The sequence below is a fragment of the Elaeis guineensis genome, chromosome 9 (assembly GCF_000442705.2).
Source record: "Elaeis guineensis isolate ETL-2024a chromosome 9, EG11, whole genome shotgun sequence".
NCBI classification, from domain to species: domain Eukaryota; kingdom Viridiplantae; phylum Streptophyta; class Magnoliopsida; order Arecales; family Arecaceae; genus Elaeis; species Elaeis guineensis.
Genome location: NC_026001.2, coordinates 80,902,252 through 80,921,004, shown reverse-complemented (window position 1 = coordinate 80,921,004; position 18,753 = coordinate 80,902,252). Strand labels below are relative to the sequence as shown.

General features: G+C 38.6%; 2 protein-coding genes and 1 pseudogene across 3 annotated transcripts in view; 1 reads left to right on the top strand and 2 right to left on the bottom strand.

The window, feature by feature from the left end:
- The window catches only part of LOC105034427 (nuclear transport factor 2), a 31,659-nt gene extending 17,099 nt beyond the window's left edge, over window positions 1-14,560 (top strand). For both annotated transcript variants that reach the window (XM_010909591.4, XM_010909590.4), the window contains exons 9-10: window positions 13,563-13,629; window positions 14,023-14,560. In XM_010909591.4, the coding sequence (XP_010907893.1) occupies window positions 13,563-13,629; window positions 14,023-14,276 (321 nt within the window). In that variant the 3' untranslated portion in view covers window positions 14,277-14,560. The remainder of the gene's footprint in view (window positions 1-13,562; window positions 13,630-14,022) is intronic.
- Window positions 6,953-8,684, bottom strand: LOC140851524 (uncharacterized; annotated as a pseudogene).
- Window positions 14,561-17,134: 2,574 nt separating the features above from the next.
- On the bottom strand, window positions 17,135-18,164 carry LOC105034430 (NAC domain-containing protein JA2-like). Its single transcript, XM_010909593.2, has 2 exons — window positions 17,999-18,164; window positions 17,135-17,634 (listed from the first exon to the last, which is right to left on the bottom strand). The coding sequence occupies exons 1-2, from the start codon at window positions 18,162-18,164 to the stop codon at window positions 17,135-17,137; spliced, it is 666 nt and encodes a 221-aa protein (XP_010907895.2).
- Between the last annotated feature and the right edge of the window lie 589 nt (window positions 18,165-18,753).

The window sequence follows — 18,753 nt, the reverse complement described above, 5'->3', positions numbered from 1 at the left end:
CTAGTTAACGGCTACCTACATGGCCACCTTTCTTCCTAGTCAGTGGCTTTGTTGTTATATTGTTGAGTACAGACCTTGTAAAAATCTGTATTTCTCATATTTTCTTTTATTTCATTATTGTATGGTATATGTAAGGGGAATCCCATCCTCCCCTCCCACTTTTCTTCCTATCTTTTCCCTCATGCTTCTCTCTCTCTTAGTCTCTCTTCCTCCCCTTGGCATGCTTTAGATGATAGAACTTGTAATGGCTTTGGTCCTATCCACTATGTTATATTGTTTTAGATATGATCATTATAATTGTTTTGATCTCCCTTTGCTATATTATGTTATACTAGATTACGACATTGATAACACGTGTTTTTTTTAATAAGATAGTAAATGCTAGAGGATCTTTTGACCCTATACTTTAAATGAAATAAAATAAAATAAAATAACAAATGTTAGAGGAAGAGTTTAAACCTTTGACCTTATGGCTAACAAACACATACTTCGAACATGGAGTGATGCTATGAAACAAACTTTGGGGGGGTATGTGAGGAATGTGATTGGGGAACAAGGGAAACATAGCAATGGCCAGACACACCTCACACATGGAATATTAGAAGATATTGTATTTATTAGAATATAATATTGGGTTAATATATAACTATTTTTATACCGAGTTATTTGGTATTATGAGACCATAAATAATATTTGATATTTAGTATCTCTACTATTCCTTAATTAATTTTTTTCCTCCCAAAATTTAGTTTTTCAAATTTTTCCTTTCAAAAAAGTTTATACTATCTAAAAAATTAATTTTTAAAGAGGCAGTAATTTCTAACAATAATTATAAATGTTTCAGCCTTTTGTTATATCATAAGTAATATTGGGATTAATGTTTGTTGAACCAATTTTAAGAGTCATAATGGTCGGTGATCGGTTCTGTAAGTATTGGTACATATTGTACCAAATTGAGGCATATTGGATCAGGGGATGGGGGAGAGGGAGGGAGAGAGAGGTCAAGGCCTTTGGACACACTTGAGAGAGATATTGAGGTTGAGGCGTCCAACAACAGCTTTGTAAGGATATAGGCTGCAGGAGGAGGCAAGAGAGAGAGGGGAAGAGAGGGCTTCGAGAGCTTCAAGCCATTGATGGGGAGCTCTCAGAGCTCTGGATCTGATGAGGAGGGCTAAGAGAGGGGGGCGGAGTCTCACCTGCTAGAACATTATTGTCATTGTCGTTGTACATCATTGATGTGGATTGAGGGTTTCAAACAAGCTCGACGGGGACCAAGGGCTTTGAATAGGGTCAACAAGGATGAGGTCTTCAAGTAGGGCCTTTTATAAATCTCATTTTGCTGGGTTGAACCATGCTGGCAAATGATCAGTTCAATCTAGTACACCCTCATTCGTCGGCTCAGCACGCCTTGAATTGGCCAGTTTGGCACCTCAACTAGTTGGTTCAGCACTCCTTGAACCAGTTGGTTCTGCATGGTTTAGCTTACCCTAATTGGGATTAAGGAAAACAATTGTTATATCCTATTTTTTTGATTTTGTAGCAGTTCTAGATGATATAAATTATTTTGTATTTGTATTATTCCTTTAATAAAACAATATTTTTTAAAAGTCTTTCTCCAAAAATGTTTATGCCATCTGAAAATTATATTTTCTCCGACGGTGATCCGGATAAAGATGCTATCTTTTTTTTTTTTAAATTTTCCATTATAATGTTGTTTTAGTGGCCATTAGAGTACTTATTATTTAACATTGAATAATAACATATTAACATTTGCATTGGATGGTTATCAATGGTTTCATTAGGGATCTATTATAATAAAATAAGATCACCATGGAAATCTTGTTCCATGCTAAAAGGTGAAGGCAAGATTTGAATAGTGGCGTTATTTTGTTATCATGGTTGCAATCAGGGTCTGCAAAACCTGTATCATGAATCATAATGGTATGTTACCAATTTAGTGCGGTATAATCGATAAGGTACAATATGCATCCTGTACCAAGACAATGTCCAAATATCTTTTTTAACTCCTTGTCATGGTACTGCTTGAAACCAGCCACTATGGGTTGGTATAGGGTTGTTCTGCTCGGCTCAAACTGATTTGGCTCTTATAATATGTTCAACCCATGGAATTTCATACCAGTCCGAACTGGTCGGCGCATCCCATATCGAGCCAGATCGATGGAGAATCGGGACGATTTGGCTGAGAAAAATGGCATACTGAAGGAGGGAGAGGGAAAGAGAGGAAGAGAGAGGGGAGAGGAAGACATATCACGACACTGTCGGAGGCCAGCAGTGGCTCGTTGAGGCTGTCGGAGCCAGCATCGCTGATAGAGCACTTAATCAAGTGAGAAAGAGAGAGAGGAGCAATGTATTGGAGGGAGGTGTTGTTAGTGGAGGGGTTGCCGGAGTTTGTCAGATGGCCACTATGGCCATCGGACGACGGAAACCACGCGAGTGAAGCTGCAGCTACAGAAAGGGTCAACCGCCCCTGTTCACGCATCGATTTTTTTTTTAAATAAAAATGAATAGTGAAGTCGGCAATGTGTTTACCGACTTCACTATTTGATATTTTTTTTAAAAAGCTAAGAAATAGTGAAGCTGGTAAATCCATTGCCGACTTCACTGTAATCGAGATTTTTTAAAAAAAATCTTGTGAAATAGGGACGATGGCTTCTGTTTCATGCTCGCGGTGCTGGAGGCCACGATTGCACTTTTTGGCACCTAGTCAGAGGCCCTTCGGCGGTCTCTCTGGTAGCTTTTCCTCCCTTATTTTCTTTCCCTCCCTCTTTCTATCTCTCTCTCGATCGAATGGCGGATGAAGCGGAGGCCTTCAAGCACACCGATAGCCCGTTTGTGGCCACCACCAACGTCTCCTCTAGCCACTACCTCCCCTTCTTCCTTCTATTCCCCCTCCCTCCCCTCTCTCTTTTCTTCCTGGTTCGCCTCTTCCCCTCTATGTCGGTTCGCACCGGTCCAGTTTGATACGGATCTGTATCGATCCATACCACCGATTAGCCTACACGAGCTCTAGTACTGAGTCTGCGAACCTTGGTTCAATCCATTTAACTTGATTCATTCCTTTGTAGGTTAGGTTAGGTTACTTGTTTAATGAAATTATTGGGTTCGGGTCTAGATTTTTTGACCTATTTAATAAACTTGTTAGCATTGGGTTGATAATTTTTAATCTATCTTGCCTTCAACTTCCCTTGTGTTTGGTCCAACCCAACTTAATTGCCACCCTTGACTGCAGGCATTAGTTGCAAAGAATTATGTCTCATCTTATGTTATTTGAAATCATTTCATTAAAATGATTGCTATTAAGGACAGTCGATTTGTAATTGGATCCTATGCCAGCAGGTTGGTGGTATGAGTTGGTATGCGTCTGTATTGGATCCAAACCAATATGGAAATGAGGGATGAATAGGGGAGGAAGAGAGAGGGAAAAAGAAGGGGGAGGGGGAGAGGGGAAGAAGGAAAGAGAGGTTGATGGAGACACCGGTGATGGCCATTAGAGGGTTATGGAGGCCGTTATAGGGCCGTCGAGGCTTTTTGAGCTCTATGGTCCTCTACGAGAGAAAATGCGAGAAGAGAGAGATAGAGAGTGGGGAAGGGAGACAAGAGGAAGGAGTGGAAGGCCGTGGAGAGCTTGTTGGAGGGCCGTCGGGTGGCTGTCAAATAGGCCAAAATAGCCTTGAGGGTTTGAAACAAGGGTTCGCCTCTATTCGTCATATTTTTTGAAAAATACGATAATCAATGAAGCCGACAATGGGTTTCTTAAAAAAAAAAGTCTATTGCCGGCTTCATTGTATTTCATAGTTTCTAAAAATACGACGAAACAAAAGTGAACCCCTGTTTCGAACCTGTGGCAGCCACAGGATTATTTTTAGCTGTTCAGCTTCCACAGTGGCCTTCTCTCCACTTTTCGATCCCTCCTCTTCTCTCCTTTTTCCTCTCTATTTCTCTCTTCTTGGAGGATTGGGGCTTTGGAGGCCTTAGTGACCCTCCGACGGCCTCAATGGGCCACCATTGGCTATTGCGGGTCTTTTCTTTTCCTTCCCTCTCCTCTTCACTCTTCCTCTCTTTCCTTTTATCTCGTTCCGTCTTTGCCGACATTTTGAATTGGATGCTCGAACTGTATCGGTTAGCTGTTGGTACGGTTTGGTACATTCTAAATTGGACAGTTCGGGGTGGTTCAATAAACCCTAATTGCTATAATCAAGGACTCAATTTCCGACGAGACATCTCGTGGGACACCAGAATGGGGCACCCTCTCGAGTGTCGAGATAAAACCGTCTCACTATTGTCCCACTATCCCAATTAGCACATCTTGGGATATCCTCTATCTCAAGTATCGAGACAAGGCGGGATGGTGGTGCATCCTATTCCATGGGAATACTAAGATAACTTGTTCCAAGAGATTTAAAACCTTGGTTATAATGTTGCTATAATGAAAATAAGGATCCTCCACCAGAATCCTCTCCTTTCTTCCTAGCCCTCCTTTTCCCTAGGGAAGGTTGAACTTATTAGACCAATGACTTCTTGGTTCTGTCATTGATGGTCAGGAACTTTATGTTCTTTCTATGGAGTCCTTTGTGTCCCTCCCCACCATTCTCCTTTTAGACTTACATCAATGTCAGTGTAATCATTTTAAGTGTGCTTGAGCTAAGCTCCATGTGCATTTAAAGCTTAAGGAGTTGATCTCATCTTGCTTAGTGTGACACAAGTGAAGTAGCTTGACTTTGCCATGCTCAATTCTGATAGAGCTGTAGTTGGCCTAGCTCAGTCATTCTATGGAAAAATGGGTGAAGGGGCAGCAATATTTGGTAAGGGAAATTGGTTTTAACCATCAAGAGAGTTTCTTGGATTTATCTCAATAGCTAAAAATCCCTTTCAAAGATTTAGATGATCTTATTGAGGAAGGAAAGGGTTATTTTATTTAAATGAAATGGGATTAGTTTGAAACATTTGTGGGGATCGAATTTTATAGTTGGCCATCAAGCCATCAGGCCGCCAACTTACGAGTGGCTAACTAGAGCTTTTTGTCCCTAGAACTAAGTGTATGCATTAGATTTCTAATCAATGAATCATCCAACTAATTTCTTGAAAAATAAGAGCACTAGATGGTTTGCTAATTATTTAATCATCATTTGAGATGCGAACAGGAATCTATACCTTTTAGATGTTTCCTTCTAGTCTGTTCCATCTTTGGTTGGATTGTAGGATCAAGAGTCCATATCAAGGTCTGCTGTATCGATATCGGTGCACGTTTCGATGTCGAGCCGATATGGTACAATACGGTATCGTATTGATACACGGTACACTCTGACGTACCGGTTCGGTATTGGTATATATTTTTTTTTATTTTGTTTCATTTTTTTTGAATCTCCAAGTTATTAATTCATAATTATAATCTCAAAATTATATTATATTGCGTATTATTGACATATTTGGATTCAATTTTTGAGTTCGATAGTGGTACAAAATTCTTGATTCAAAATTTCAAATATATATTTATTTATATTATATTACAACTCTGTCATCTTAAAATTAAAAAAAATATATAAATATGCATTAAAATATATCTAAATTTTAAAGTACAAAGCAAAACACAAAATGATATACTAACCTCAAGATCTTCTCTGTATTTAATATCTCGAGTGTTTGTGATGCTCGTAGATATCTAGATCATTGGCATAGTCTGGAGGAACATCAGTCCATCCCTCTAACCAAGACGCACTATGCTTCTGAATATTCATCCCATAAGACATTCTCTTTGGATTGTAAGACATCTCAGATCTCTCACTCAAACTTAGTTCTGAGAAGTATCCTCGAGATGATGGTATGGCTGTGGAGGAGTCTATCCAAATATACTGGTAGCAAAATCTGATCCATAAGATGCTCCAGGCTACATAGGATAGTAACCACTAGAAGATGCCTCGGGTGCACCATATCCATATGGATCATAAGGTTGCTGCGGATAATAGGATCCATAATGCGAGGATGATCAGATGCGTCCATGAATTCTACTCCACGTGCAAGATCGTCTGTAGCTGTATCGTGTGCTGGATGATCTCTAAGAGCCAATCATCTATATGAAATCGGCTCCCTATGGTCTTTACTGACTCATCTACCATGGTCCCTATCTTGTGTGGCATGTATAAACTGAGACTCACTGGTGAATCGAATATCACCCTGCGGCTGTTTCGTAAGTAGTGGTCGTCTATCCTTCAGTTCTTTTCTGATCATCAGATCCATGATTACTACTAGTATCATCATTACTCTTTCTGATCTTCGAATCTGAGTCAGATAGCTCATGTACTCTCGAGAGTGATGCACGTACAACCGTCTTTTCCTTCTCCCTTGTATCCTGTGATTGAGTTTTCTATGATTGGGAGGATGGATGTCTTGTTGCTGACTGCCGACCTCGTCTAAATATTTGTCGCTCAAATTTTTGCGAGAATGTATCAAACATCGAGTTATGTGATAAATGAGTTCTCTGTATCTCTTCAGGCTGTGGTTGATCAGCTGAAATCTTATGTGAAATATTTTTTTCTGTCCATTGTCTTGAATCTACTCTGATTTTCCTAGCTACCACACTGGCTGGTCATGGAGGGAATCTCGGCTCATCAAGCTTTGACTCCTGCTGCTGACCTGCAAGTCATCCGATGATCGGATCGTCGTCTTCGTCAACATAATCATCTAGTGTCGGATCAGTGTACATCAGTTGTACTTCCTTCTGAATGTATTTTAGCCTCAACCTCAGATTATAGTGAACATATACAAGATCATTGAGGTGTTTTTGTATCAGATGATTTCTTTGTTTGCTGTGGATAAGGACGAAAGTCGATCAATTGCGTTCACAGCTATTAGCAGAGACCATTTGAGAAAGAATGCAGACAGTCACACCTCTCAAATGTTCTGCAGACATTTCAAAATGAATTCACCATTCAGCTGCAAAAGCAAAATTAGATATCAAATTTTATGATATTATTAAGCATTTGATGTCAATCTATGCTGCTCATTATTGATACGTAATTTATCTGGATTCATCTGCTTTTTACTTACGACAGTTGATGGGACTCCAAAGCTGTTTGATCCCTCTCTAAACTATTTCATCTGTAAAAAAATATATTTATTAAATTTATAAATATATCGTTGAGTACAGATCGAAGTCAGTTGAATAATCACATTTGTTTTAAACTAGCATACCTCTTGCAGGCATAAGGATACGATTTCTGGATTGGATACCATTTTATATATCACATTACGAATAGCAGCAAGAAGCTCGTTATCCATATTTATCTTAGAAATGATATATTGAAATCTCGAATTCAAATAATAAGCTGTAGATAAATTTCATAATTGATAAGTATACTTTTATAAGTATAAGAAAAAAATATTTTAAAATATTCTTGAATCCGTGCTTATCGGCTAGATGCAAATCTTTGCCCATTTGATGGTCCTAACGGCGTTTAATGATGTTAATGAATTTTTGAGCATGCTTCGGATCATTCTCATTGATCTGTTTTTTTGTCCTCTCCATCATGTAATATAAGAAGCCCATTTGGGGGTATTTTTCACTATCCACGGTGTGAAGCACTTCATATAATGGCTTAATAGCCTTCACTATCTTCTTAGTCCATTGCCAGAATGACTGACTCGTTATCAAGTTCTCCACATGACTTCCATCAGTGTCGGTCCTCGCATATCTGCTCTCCTACCATTCGGTACTGACAAACATCTGACGTAAGACTGCTTTCTTCTGAAAAAACTATCAAGTGTTATGTAGTTGGTAGCAAATCGTGTGATATCTGATCTTAAGATCTTTCTCTCAGTATACATCCGCATCAATAAAAGGATCCATGTATGCTTGTAGATGAATCGAGTAATAGTCTGGACAATCTCCATTACCTGCTGCACCCTACGAATTTTCTCAATATCCATCAATATAAAATCAATGCAATGTGCAGTACATGGGGTTCAGTATATCTGCGATCGCTGCTCTATCAGTAACTCTCCAGCAGTCTTATATTGTGGCGTATTATCTATGATGACTTGTACGATATACTGCTTATCCACTGAATCAATCACCTCCTCCATCAGATCAAGGATATATGCGGCATCGTGTATCTTATCTGAAGCATCAATTGATTTGTGAAAAAATATTTTTTCATCACAGTATGTCAAAAAATTAATGGTGCTCCGTCTAGTAGGATCGATCCAACCATCACACATCATTGTCAGTCCGTATGTATGTCATTTATTTTTGTAAGAAGTAATTTATCTCTGCAGATCCTCTTTGTTACTGTCAAGAAGCTGACCATAGATGTCCTTAGATCCTGACGGATCTACACCTTGGCCGGCAGCCTCTATGACTGAAATGATAGATCGATAATAAGGATTGCCTGCTACATTTGCTGAAATATAGTTGAAATAAAATTATGATCCAATAGCTCGCTATATATTCTTCTTCTTATCCTTTCTCATCATAGTGCAATTCTTTGCTACTTTGAATTCTTGCTGGAGAAAGCGTGTGGATCAAAATCATGGATGGTGGCTCCTGCTGGAATATCTCTGGAGGATCTTTTACTGCCAAAAGCTCCCAACAAAGATGATATGCTGTGTTTGCCCCCTCTACCATCGGGCTCTCTGACTGAGGTAGTCTTCTTGAACTCGAATTCTTCCCCACCGATCGCTGATCTAAACTTAGATTCGTAGCATGATGGTCCAAATCGCTCTCTATACTTGATCATCTCCTCTTGTTGGTATTGATCAACCAAGCTCGCCTGAATGGCAGCCTCAATCTGTGTCTTTTCATCTAGAGCGGAAGCCTCCTCTGACTCTTTAGAGTGATAAGGTGGCTCTGCAACTCGACGGTCCACTTCCATCCTTTTTTGCTGTCCTTTTCTTTGCTGCTTTCGGATCAACAAAGTGCTTCTTCATCAACTGTCGGACCTCCTATGGGTATTTTCAACACATGGACATATCAGGATAACCACCAGCCAAGTGCTACTTCAATCTAGTTACTCTTCCTCCTTTGAATTCTGTTTGTACTATTTGCATTTCCAATGATGTCGAGTCGAAAGCATCTCGTCATGATCCCAACCAATGTTACGCTCTGAATCTTTCTTCTTACTTATTTCTGCAAGTATAACAAAACACGGCAGTTTAATAATTATTAAAAAAATATTATATATAAATTCAAAAAAATTCAATAATAATTTTAAAACTCATAAATTCAAAAAAATATTATATATTTCAAATAATATTTTTGAATTAACTAAAATATAATATTAATTTTATATTTTTTTATTTGATAATATTTTTTTATTATTTAAATAATTATAAAAATATTTTTTAATTTTAAAAATTTAAAAAAAATTCGAGGTTAGATTCAAGTAGCTTGAATCATTCTAAACATGATTCTGGAACTGATTTTTTATTTTTTTTAAATTTATTTTTTTAATAATTTTTTACGAATAAATATATATATATTAAAAAATATATAACTAATGAAAATCAATAATTTTAGTGTCATCATGTACATCTTTCAAAGATCTATCATATATGATCAAATCATACTAAAATCACAAAATTTTGACATGATTTTGTTTTATTTTTATACTTCTTCGTTTTTATCTTTTTTTTAGCCATAAAAATATAAAAAATAAAATATTTACTAAAAGAATAATATATTACCTTCCAGCCAAAAATCAGCGTCTCGAACCAGTGCTGCAATTTGACAAATTTTTTTTTCTTTTTTCTAATTTTTTTCGTGTGTTGTCGAACACCTTAGAGCTCGGGAGTTTTGTGAGAGAGCTCTTGGGTCTCTTAGAGAAAGCATCTGGGCTGCCACTAAATGACAGCCCAGACCCCATTACACCCCCCCCACACCCCCCACCTCCCCCCATGTGGGTATTGTCGGTATGGTTCAGTTCAACGCCGAACCGAACCATATCGAGCCATACCGCTCGGTTTCGGGCGGTATGGCCCCGAACCGTGCCGAACCGCTCGGTTCGGTGCGGTTCGGATGTCTTTTCCGGAAAAAAAGATCGAATCGGATCGGCTGGCCATTGGTCCGGTTTGGTATGCCCCATACTGGGCGGTTTGGTCCGGTACGACATTTCCTGGTTCATATATATGTATATTATCTTTTAGCAAGTTTGGATGATTTTTCCTAATAAGGAAAGAAAATAGAGTGTCATGAGTTGGACTGTAATGTCTTCCAGATGGGTTATTACTATGTCAATTCAAGAATTTGTTTCATGAAAAAACTAATTTTCTTCTTCTTAGCTGGAGCATTTTTGCATGCAAGATGGGAATGCAGCTATCAGTTGGCTGCATTTTGTTTCCTTTTGTTGTATTTCCGTGTTTAAACAAATTTGTGTGATATTTGATTTCAATAAAGTCTCATACATAAAATAGAATCTGGTTGCAACATTGCTTCACCAGCGATACACAAAATGTAATTCATCAGCATATCTCATATGAAAGTGCAAATACTAAATTAACTTTTGTAATTTCACAACTTCTGAATGTGGATGTTACTTGAAACTATATTCTGTCTTAATGAGTCCATAGTGCTTATAACGAAGTTCAAGAACATGTTTTGCTCATGGATTGAAGTGCTGGATGGCACGATAAATAGAACATAGTGCAAACTCTGGTGCCTTAATGCCTGCATTATTAGGACAGTACTGGTTGGATGCTTGTGCTTGGCATGCTGAGGTGCCAGTGTGTGCCAAGCACTGAATGGCACGAGATGACACAATATATAATATAGCTAGGGCCAAAGCTGACATGGCACTGGTACATGATACCTTATTCCTTGGTTTTGCATGCCAAGTCTTTTGGATGAATCCACATCTCACAATGCAAATTTCTGTGTTGAACTGAATAATTGTTTACAGCTCCAGAATGAGGTTATGGGCCATCAAGTTGCAATGGTTATAGTACCTAACTCCCTCTCCCTTCAGTTATTATGTTGGAGGTCCTGTGGATGTTTGAGCTGATAAGACCATGATGAAGTTGCTGTTACAGGTAGTATTCAAGAGAGAGAAAACACATCTGTTACTTTCGAGATTATCTCTTTAATTGCTAATAAAATCTTCCTGAGCAATTTATAGGCATTGTTCTCTCAGCACTTGTTCACAAATCCTTATATTGGGCAATTCTACGACCAGTAGTAAATGGCTCTATCTATGATGATCCTTTGTACAGTTTGATATTGAATGAGCCTATTCAATGACGATAATAAGCAGTCTTGGAAAACAATCATGTAAAGCCTACATGGTTTAAGAATAAATGATAAATGCAATGTCTTAGGTTGTTATGTGGATTAAAGTTGCTGTGCTAAGGGGGTGGAAGATGGAGCCTTGTAAATTTGTAATAAGAAAATAGAGAAACCATTAACCATGCAAACCACAAACAAAAAGTTTTAGCAATGATGGGTGGGAAAAAATAGGTGCATCAGAGGTGTACAATTAGTTATGAAAAAAATGTCCCCTAGTGTACAGGGCTCCTGCCACTGCAGGGTTTGTGAGGGGTCACATGTATGCAGCCCTACTCTCATGTGTAATGAGGCTGTTTTTGTGTTTTGAATCCACTAAGGTTACACTAGAGCAACTTTGCTGTTGCACTAAGGCATGCCTTCAGGTGTATAATTAGTCATATGAGCCAAAAAGCCCAAGCATGTGTACATTTTTGTATTTAAGCAATTATACGAGCATACTCCATCTTTTTTCTTTTTCATTTAAATATAGTAGGAAAAACAGAGCCAAACAGGAGCTGGCCAACTTAAACAGTTTATTTCCTTTTTGAGAGATTGGTTTATTTGATGATTGGTGATCTGAATTATGATTAAACTTGGTCAATCCTATGATTTCGCAAAAAAATTTAATAGCAGTCATTAAATTCAAACTAAAAATACTTTGTTTTATCTTTAGGTTGCATTTTCATGTAGAGTAAATCATGAATTCTTGGGACATGATAGGCCTTCAGTTGCTTACTCCGGGTGCCATGGAAAATATCTGAAAGATGTTTTTAGATCCCATCTAGTCTATTAAACTATGTCTGTGGTGTCAACTTAACCAGGATTTTGGGGTGTAATTGAACTGAGCCCAGTCGAGTAGCTAGAAGCTTAAGCTCGACTCGATTCAAAATACTCCAACTCGAAACTTGACTCAAGAATGATCCAGTCTTAATATCTTAAGTTCGAGCTCGACTTGATGAAAAAAGGGCAATACTCGAGATTGACTTGACGGGACTTGAATATTAACCGAGCCAAACTAAAGCTCGAATTTGAACATTAACCTCCTAATAATATATATATATGTATAATATATATATATATGTATAATATATATATATATATATATATATATATATATATAATATATATATATATGTATGTATTATACATACATACATATATATATAAATATTATACATTCATACATACATACATATATATATATATATATATATATATATATATAATATATATATAATATATATATATATATATAATATATGTATATGTTATAAATAAAAATAATATTATTAAAAATATATGTAAACTTGAATGGGATTGTGAGTTTTCGAGTCAAGTATCTTGTTACTCAAGCTTGATGTGAAAACTTATTCGAGTAGCTAAAATAGCTCATGAGCTGCTTGACTTATTTGCACCCCTAACTAGGATAAGGGAAATGCAATTGCTTGCTTCTTGGTGTTTTGGTAAAGATTAGCTGACTGCCATACCTTAACCTTCTAACTTGCTGAGGTAACAAACAATTTTTTGATGATCTGTGTGTTTCTTTTAGGTTGGTAATATCCCTAAAATATACAGTTTCTGAATGCTTTCTTGTCCTTTGGTTGCTTTTGGTGGGTGGGAAATTTATTCCCAGTAGTTCACTTGAGACCACCTGAGTAATTGCTATGCGTGAGCAGCATAATTCTTTCACTCATCTTGGTGTTACAGCACTCTTGAGTTTAAGAGGTTGTGTTATTTCTAAAGATATATTTAGTAAGCTGTTCAATTGTTTCTGCAAGTTTATGTGGTGAAACTTGTGCATGATTTACTAGGATTGTAGTTCATATTGGTAAACTTATGAAGTTTATGTGTTCATTATACGTCTCTTTTCTAGTGCCACAGGTTCTGCTTTTTCAAGTTTTCTTTAATCAGTTGTATCTACATATCCATTTCTCTTCTGGCTTGACATTGCAATGGAATATTTCCTTTACATGTACCATAAACTGATATGGATAATTTAACATATCAAAAGATAGCTCTAGCTTTAGTATATAAAAGTATCGTATTCGAGTCCTATTTATGTTCACGACTTAGAAAGTTCAAAAGAAATTTCAATTTTAAAGTTGCCATTTGAGATTTCCAGCTTCTTACCCATCTTTATATCAGATTCTTGTGGGCATGTTCTTGTGCCATTATCTGTAAGTCCTAGTATCATATGAATCTGCCAAAGGCATAACAGGGATTCAGCAAGTTCCATTCTTTACATATGTTTTTCAGCTGTAAATGTGACGAGTTCATTTCACTCTTTCAGGCTTCACCTATAGTGATAGGTGGTCGCCAAGCTTTCGTGGAGGAAAAGCGGACGAATGGTTCACGAGGCAAGTGTGGAATAAACTCTCTATCTGAGTTCTTTACACATGAATATATGAACTTGTACATAAACTACTATATTATAATGCTAGTTCTTATTCTTCTAAATCATGTGTGACTATTAATATGATTGCAAGTAGTTTGTGCAAAGACATGGTTTTGACTTTGTTTATTTTATTAAAATATATAAGTATAAAATCTCAAAATTGCTGCAACAGTTGTCAGATGGGACCGACTGAACGGTAGGTTTCTCAAACCCACGTTTGGGAACTCATTTTGGAGCTGTTACACTATGTAGAGACCGTACATGGCCAGACATTTTGATTTTTACCATTCAACAAATGTTTTCCTGGCTTTTTATCTGGGTCACAATTACCAAAATTAAGATTTGTTCTCTGCAGTTAATAACAGAGGAAGGTTTGGACCTGGCAGAGGGGGTGGATTCCGGAATGATGGAATGAGAGGGCGTGGCAACTATGGTGGTGGGAGGGGTTATGGTAGGGGGGATTTCAATAACAGACCTGATTTTGGAGGCAGAGGTGGTGGTAGAGGTCGTGGAGCTGATGTTGGATATCAAAGGGTTGATTACATGGGATCAAATGGTGGCCGTGGAAGCCGTCCTGGATCTTCAGCTGTCAGTTCAACCAAACATTGAATAAAGGAGCTGCTCACCCTTGGAATTTCGGTTTCAAAGTTGTCATCCATTTGATCCTAATGTTGTTTGGGTTGAATGCATCTAGCACCCTTTTATTTTTTTCCTATTGTTTCCACATGAGAATATGAGAAGCTTGTCTATAGATTGTGAGGTCTCTCTAGGTTTTTCCCCCCACTATTTTTGGCTGCCATGAGAAAGCATCGTGCAATTGGTTGGTTTTGTAGAATATGAATGTTATTGGAACATAGCTTTACTGCTATAAGTAGCTGACTTTTCTGTTTCAATTTAGAACCTTTAGTATTTTATCTCCTGATTCTTCTGACCATTGAGCCTTATGATATAATTTTCCCTATCCACTTTGGGTTCCTGAACGACTGGTTGACTTGTATTGGGATTTTGGTGAAGTGATAAGAATGATGATTTGTTCTGAATTGTTCAAATATCATTATGTCCTGCGAACCATTTATCTTCCTTGATGTTTTATGTATGCATATGCCTGCCTGGGATGACTGGAGAATTAGAATCTTGTGGAATGATTGTTGTTGCAAGTCAAAAGGAAATAAAATTCCGTGTAGAATCTTTGGCAAGCCCTTTGGGGACGCGTATTGGTTTATCTTTAGCTATTTCCTTGTTTTGGCATGTGCCAGACGTGGTTATGGTCTCAATCCCATCAGTAGATTTTGTGAAGTACAATATGCATCTTGGTTAAAACCATTTATTCTTTTCTATTAGTTGTTTGGTTTGCCTGCGGGTTGCGGAACAACTATTTGGGTGCAAGTACAATTCTGTTAATTGAAACTTGATTCGATTTTCATTATAATTATAAATCTTATATCATAATTGTTATAAAATAAATAGTACAATATAATTTATTACTTTGATATATGGAAGTTTAATATATGTTAATTGTAATAACATAAAAATAATATCATTATTACAGAAAAGGTACTCGGGGACACACAAATACACGCCCGTGCATATATATATATATATATATATATATGTGTGTGTGTGTGTGTGTGTGTGTGTGTGTGTGTGTGTCAATTTTGGTGGATGAGAGCTTTGCTCGGGTGTCCATTCTTTCGCTTGAGGAGGAGCCTTTTCTGCTCTCTCCTTCATTTTTCTTTTCACCTCTTTGTGGCGGGGCGCACGAATCTCTCTCTTACATAACAATAGGTGGAATTTTGCCATTGATGCCGATGGAAGCCTTTGGAGTTTCTGATGATATAGAGTTTAAACTAAGTTCTGTATTCTGCTCTTCCTCGAGCTTTTTAGAAAGCTTCATTTGACAAGAGTTGGCAGCCATTTAAGCATAGGAGCTCCATGCTTTTCTTCATTAGAGAAGTTGGAATGAGGGGGAAGTATTTGAAAAAAATGTGAAAATAAAAGTGATACAATTGGCACTACCATCAAGTATAAGTGTGGCTGGTCGTTTCTTATGGATCTGGGCAGCTTACATTGCCCAACATATTTGGTTAGGCAAGAACATCATTGTCATCAAGACCCAACATTTATCTTGAAGAGAGTCTTAATCTAGCACTGAAATTGATTGACGTGACCTCTAGGACTCCCGGAGACTTGGGACTCCCATCTTCCTCTTATAGTAATCCAACACATTTTTATTGTCTGGGAGCCCCACCTTCAGGATACCTTAAGGTCACTTTGATGGGAGTGTCAGTATCACCTTTTTGAGCCCACGGTTCTTGGGATGGAGCTCGGTGCAACTTGATTAGGGGTCGTGTATACATGACAGATCTTAAGAGCGGATCTTATGATTATTGAGGAAAACTTAGCTATGGTGATGGCATGACTTCTAAGTTATATGTAGAAAGTTACTACCTATCTTCTATCATGAGATATCTTGATCTTGCTTTTTGGGTGTATGGGTACTCTTACAGTTAGACATGTATTCCGAGAAGCGAATAATGCAGTCGGTTGAATTGACTTCCGAGAAAGAGCCTTAGATCTTTTAGAGATATTTTATTTTTAATTTTTTTAGATGTATTCATACTAAATATGTATGAATAATTTGTTTTAATTGAAACAAGAAAAAGTTGAAAACAAGTCATCCAAATTATCCAATGTGCTCAGCCCAAAGTGAATACATGATGAGCAGTCAACCATCTGCAAAGTAGGATTCAATCATCTGCAAAGTCAAATATAAAAAATACAAGGGAGTGTTTGGTTCGCAACCGAAATTAAAATGAAAATAGAATCGGAATGGCTTGGAATTAAAATCGAAATGATCAAATTCTCTGAAGCATTTGGTTCATGACTGAAATTGGAATCGAAATTAAAATTGAAATAAAAATTTAAATCCATAGAGAAGAGTAAGGATGAGTTCTATATAAATTGAGCCATTCCCATTCTACCCGGGAATCGGAATCAAAATGGGACTCCTCTAACCAAACGATTGGAATGAGAGTTATTCATTCGATTCTGATTCCAAACCTCCACTCCTCCCAACCAAACACCCCTTAAAAGTGGTTGCGTAAAAAACATGAATATTTTGAAACTCAACATTTTTGATTAGCCACAGAAGGGATTGAGAAATGGATGAGAATTGCTAGCATCTTTCTATCATATCTAGAATCTGGCAGAAATCTGCTTCATCCCAATCCTTCTTCCATAGGGATTTGCTAGTTATGCATCCTATCGTATTCCCCTCCGGCTGTTGGACATTATCATCATGCATCAATTGGATGGCCTTTCCATTGCCGACATGCGCCGCTGAATGCTCTCGGACTAACATGTTGGTACTCTCCGGTTGTCGCTCATAATCAGCGGCATTTGATCGCTTTTGCTGGTTGTGCTTTCTATCATAATCCCCTCCGGTTGTTGGGCATGATCATCATACATCAATTGGTTGACCTTCGTATTGCCTGAATCCTCCCAGAGGGACATGTTGGTACTCCCCAGCCGTTGCTCATAATCAGCGATGCCCGGTGGCGGCATTTGGGCTCTTTTCCGCTTCCCCGCTGCTGGTTGGCCATAGAGACAGAAAAATCATCATCCAGGCATTGATGATCATCGCTCAAGCCCGTCCTGGACTTCTGGATGCGGTAAAGCACCATCTCCTTCCCTTGGTCGTCGATTGCAGGTTTAAAGAGCCGGTACTCGTGCATTATCCAAGAAGTGGCCACAGCCTTCCCACCTTTCTTTGCTCGTAGCATGAACTTGAGATTGCTCATCTTTTGCCCAGAAACTTCACCGTTGCAGCGGACAAGGGTTCTCCGACCACCGGCATGCCATGTGCCGTTCCCAGCACCACGCTGCAGCCTGCCGTTGGAGGCGACGGAACGAGCAACTCGGGTGAAGCAAAAGAACGCATCTCTATGTTTCCCATGCCTGAATTCAACTGTATGTACGCAATGCAGTACAAGAATCTACGTTAATTAACTCAGTAGAGACAAGAAATTAAAGCATGCATGCAAGAATTACATATATAGATAGATAGACACGTAGATCAGATTATCGATGTAATTAAACCTATTTCCAAGGTTCAACGGAAGCATGGATGCAAGAATTACACAGATAGATAGATAGACACATAGATCAGATTATTGATGTAATTAAACCTACTTCCAAGATTCAACGGAAGCATGCATGCAAGAACGATAGACACAGATAGATTATCGATGTAATTAAATCTACTTCCAAGATTCAACGGAAGCATGCACGCAAGAATTACATGGATAGATTGTGGATGTAATTAAACTTACGTCCAAGATTCCAAGGCTCCGTGGCGTACACGTCGAGCTCGGGGATAAAACAGAGATGAGACTTCTGCTCTCCGCGCACCTTGGGAACAAGATAATGCTCGATCAGTTCTTCGTCGTCCAGGTCGAACGTCCACCCGGTGAGATCAGCCACCACAGGGACCACCATCTCTATTCCTCTCGCGCTTCTCTCTCGCACTCGCTTCTTGATCGCCTGTCTTAGAGCTTTATAGAAGTTAATTGCCTCCGCGGACCAGGGTCAATCTCGGAGCATAAAAATCTAAACATGCACCTTAACCATAAAAATCTGACAACCATGGTTTAGTTAGGAAAGGATGGCTTAGTGGGAATGTTACAGGAGTAAACGGACGACCCGAACTAAGGGGAGGACGGAGACGAAGATGAAAGCGGGGAGGAGAAGAATTCTTCTTGGAGGAGCACACGGACTGAGGGGGAGCATCCGGAGTCATCATCTCCTTCGATCCTCCTTCCAAGATCGGAGCTTTCTCACCATTGGAAACAGCCACGAGCAGCGTCGTGGAAGACTGGGAGGGGCTGGGGGATTGCGGCGCGGTCGCACCAGTAAATGATGATGGAGGGGAGGGCGATGTTGGGGATGAGATGGAAAGGAGCATCAGGGGAGAGGTCGACGGAGGTGGCGAGGGAGGAAGGGGTGAAGGCGAGGACACGGCAAGCCTGGATGCAGCTCCGCTCGATGGCCTGGCCGGAGGGGACGATGACGGGGCCGCAATGATCGA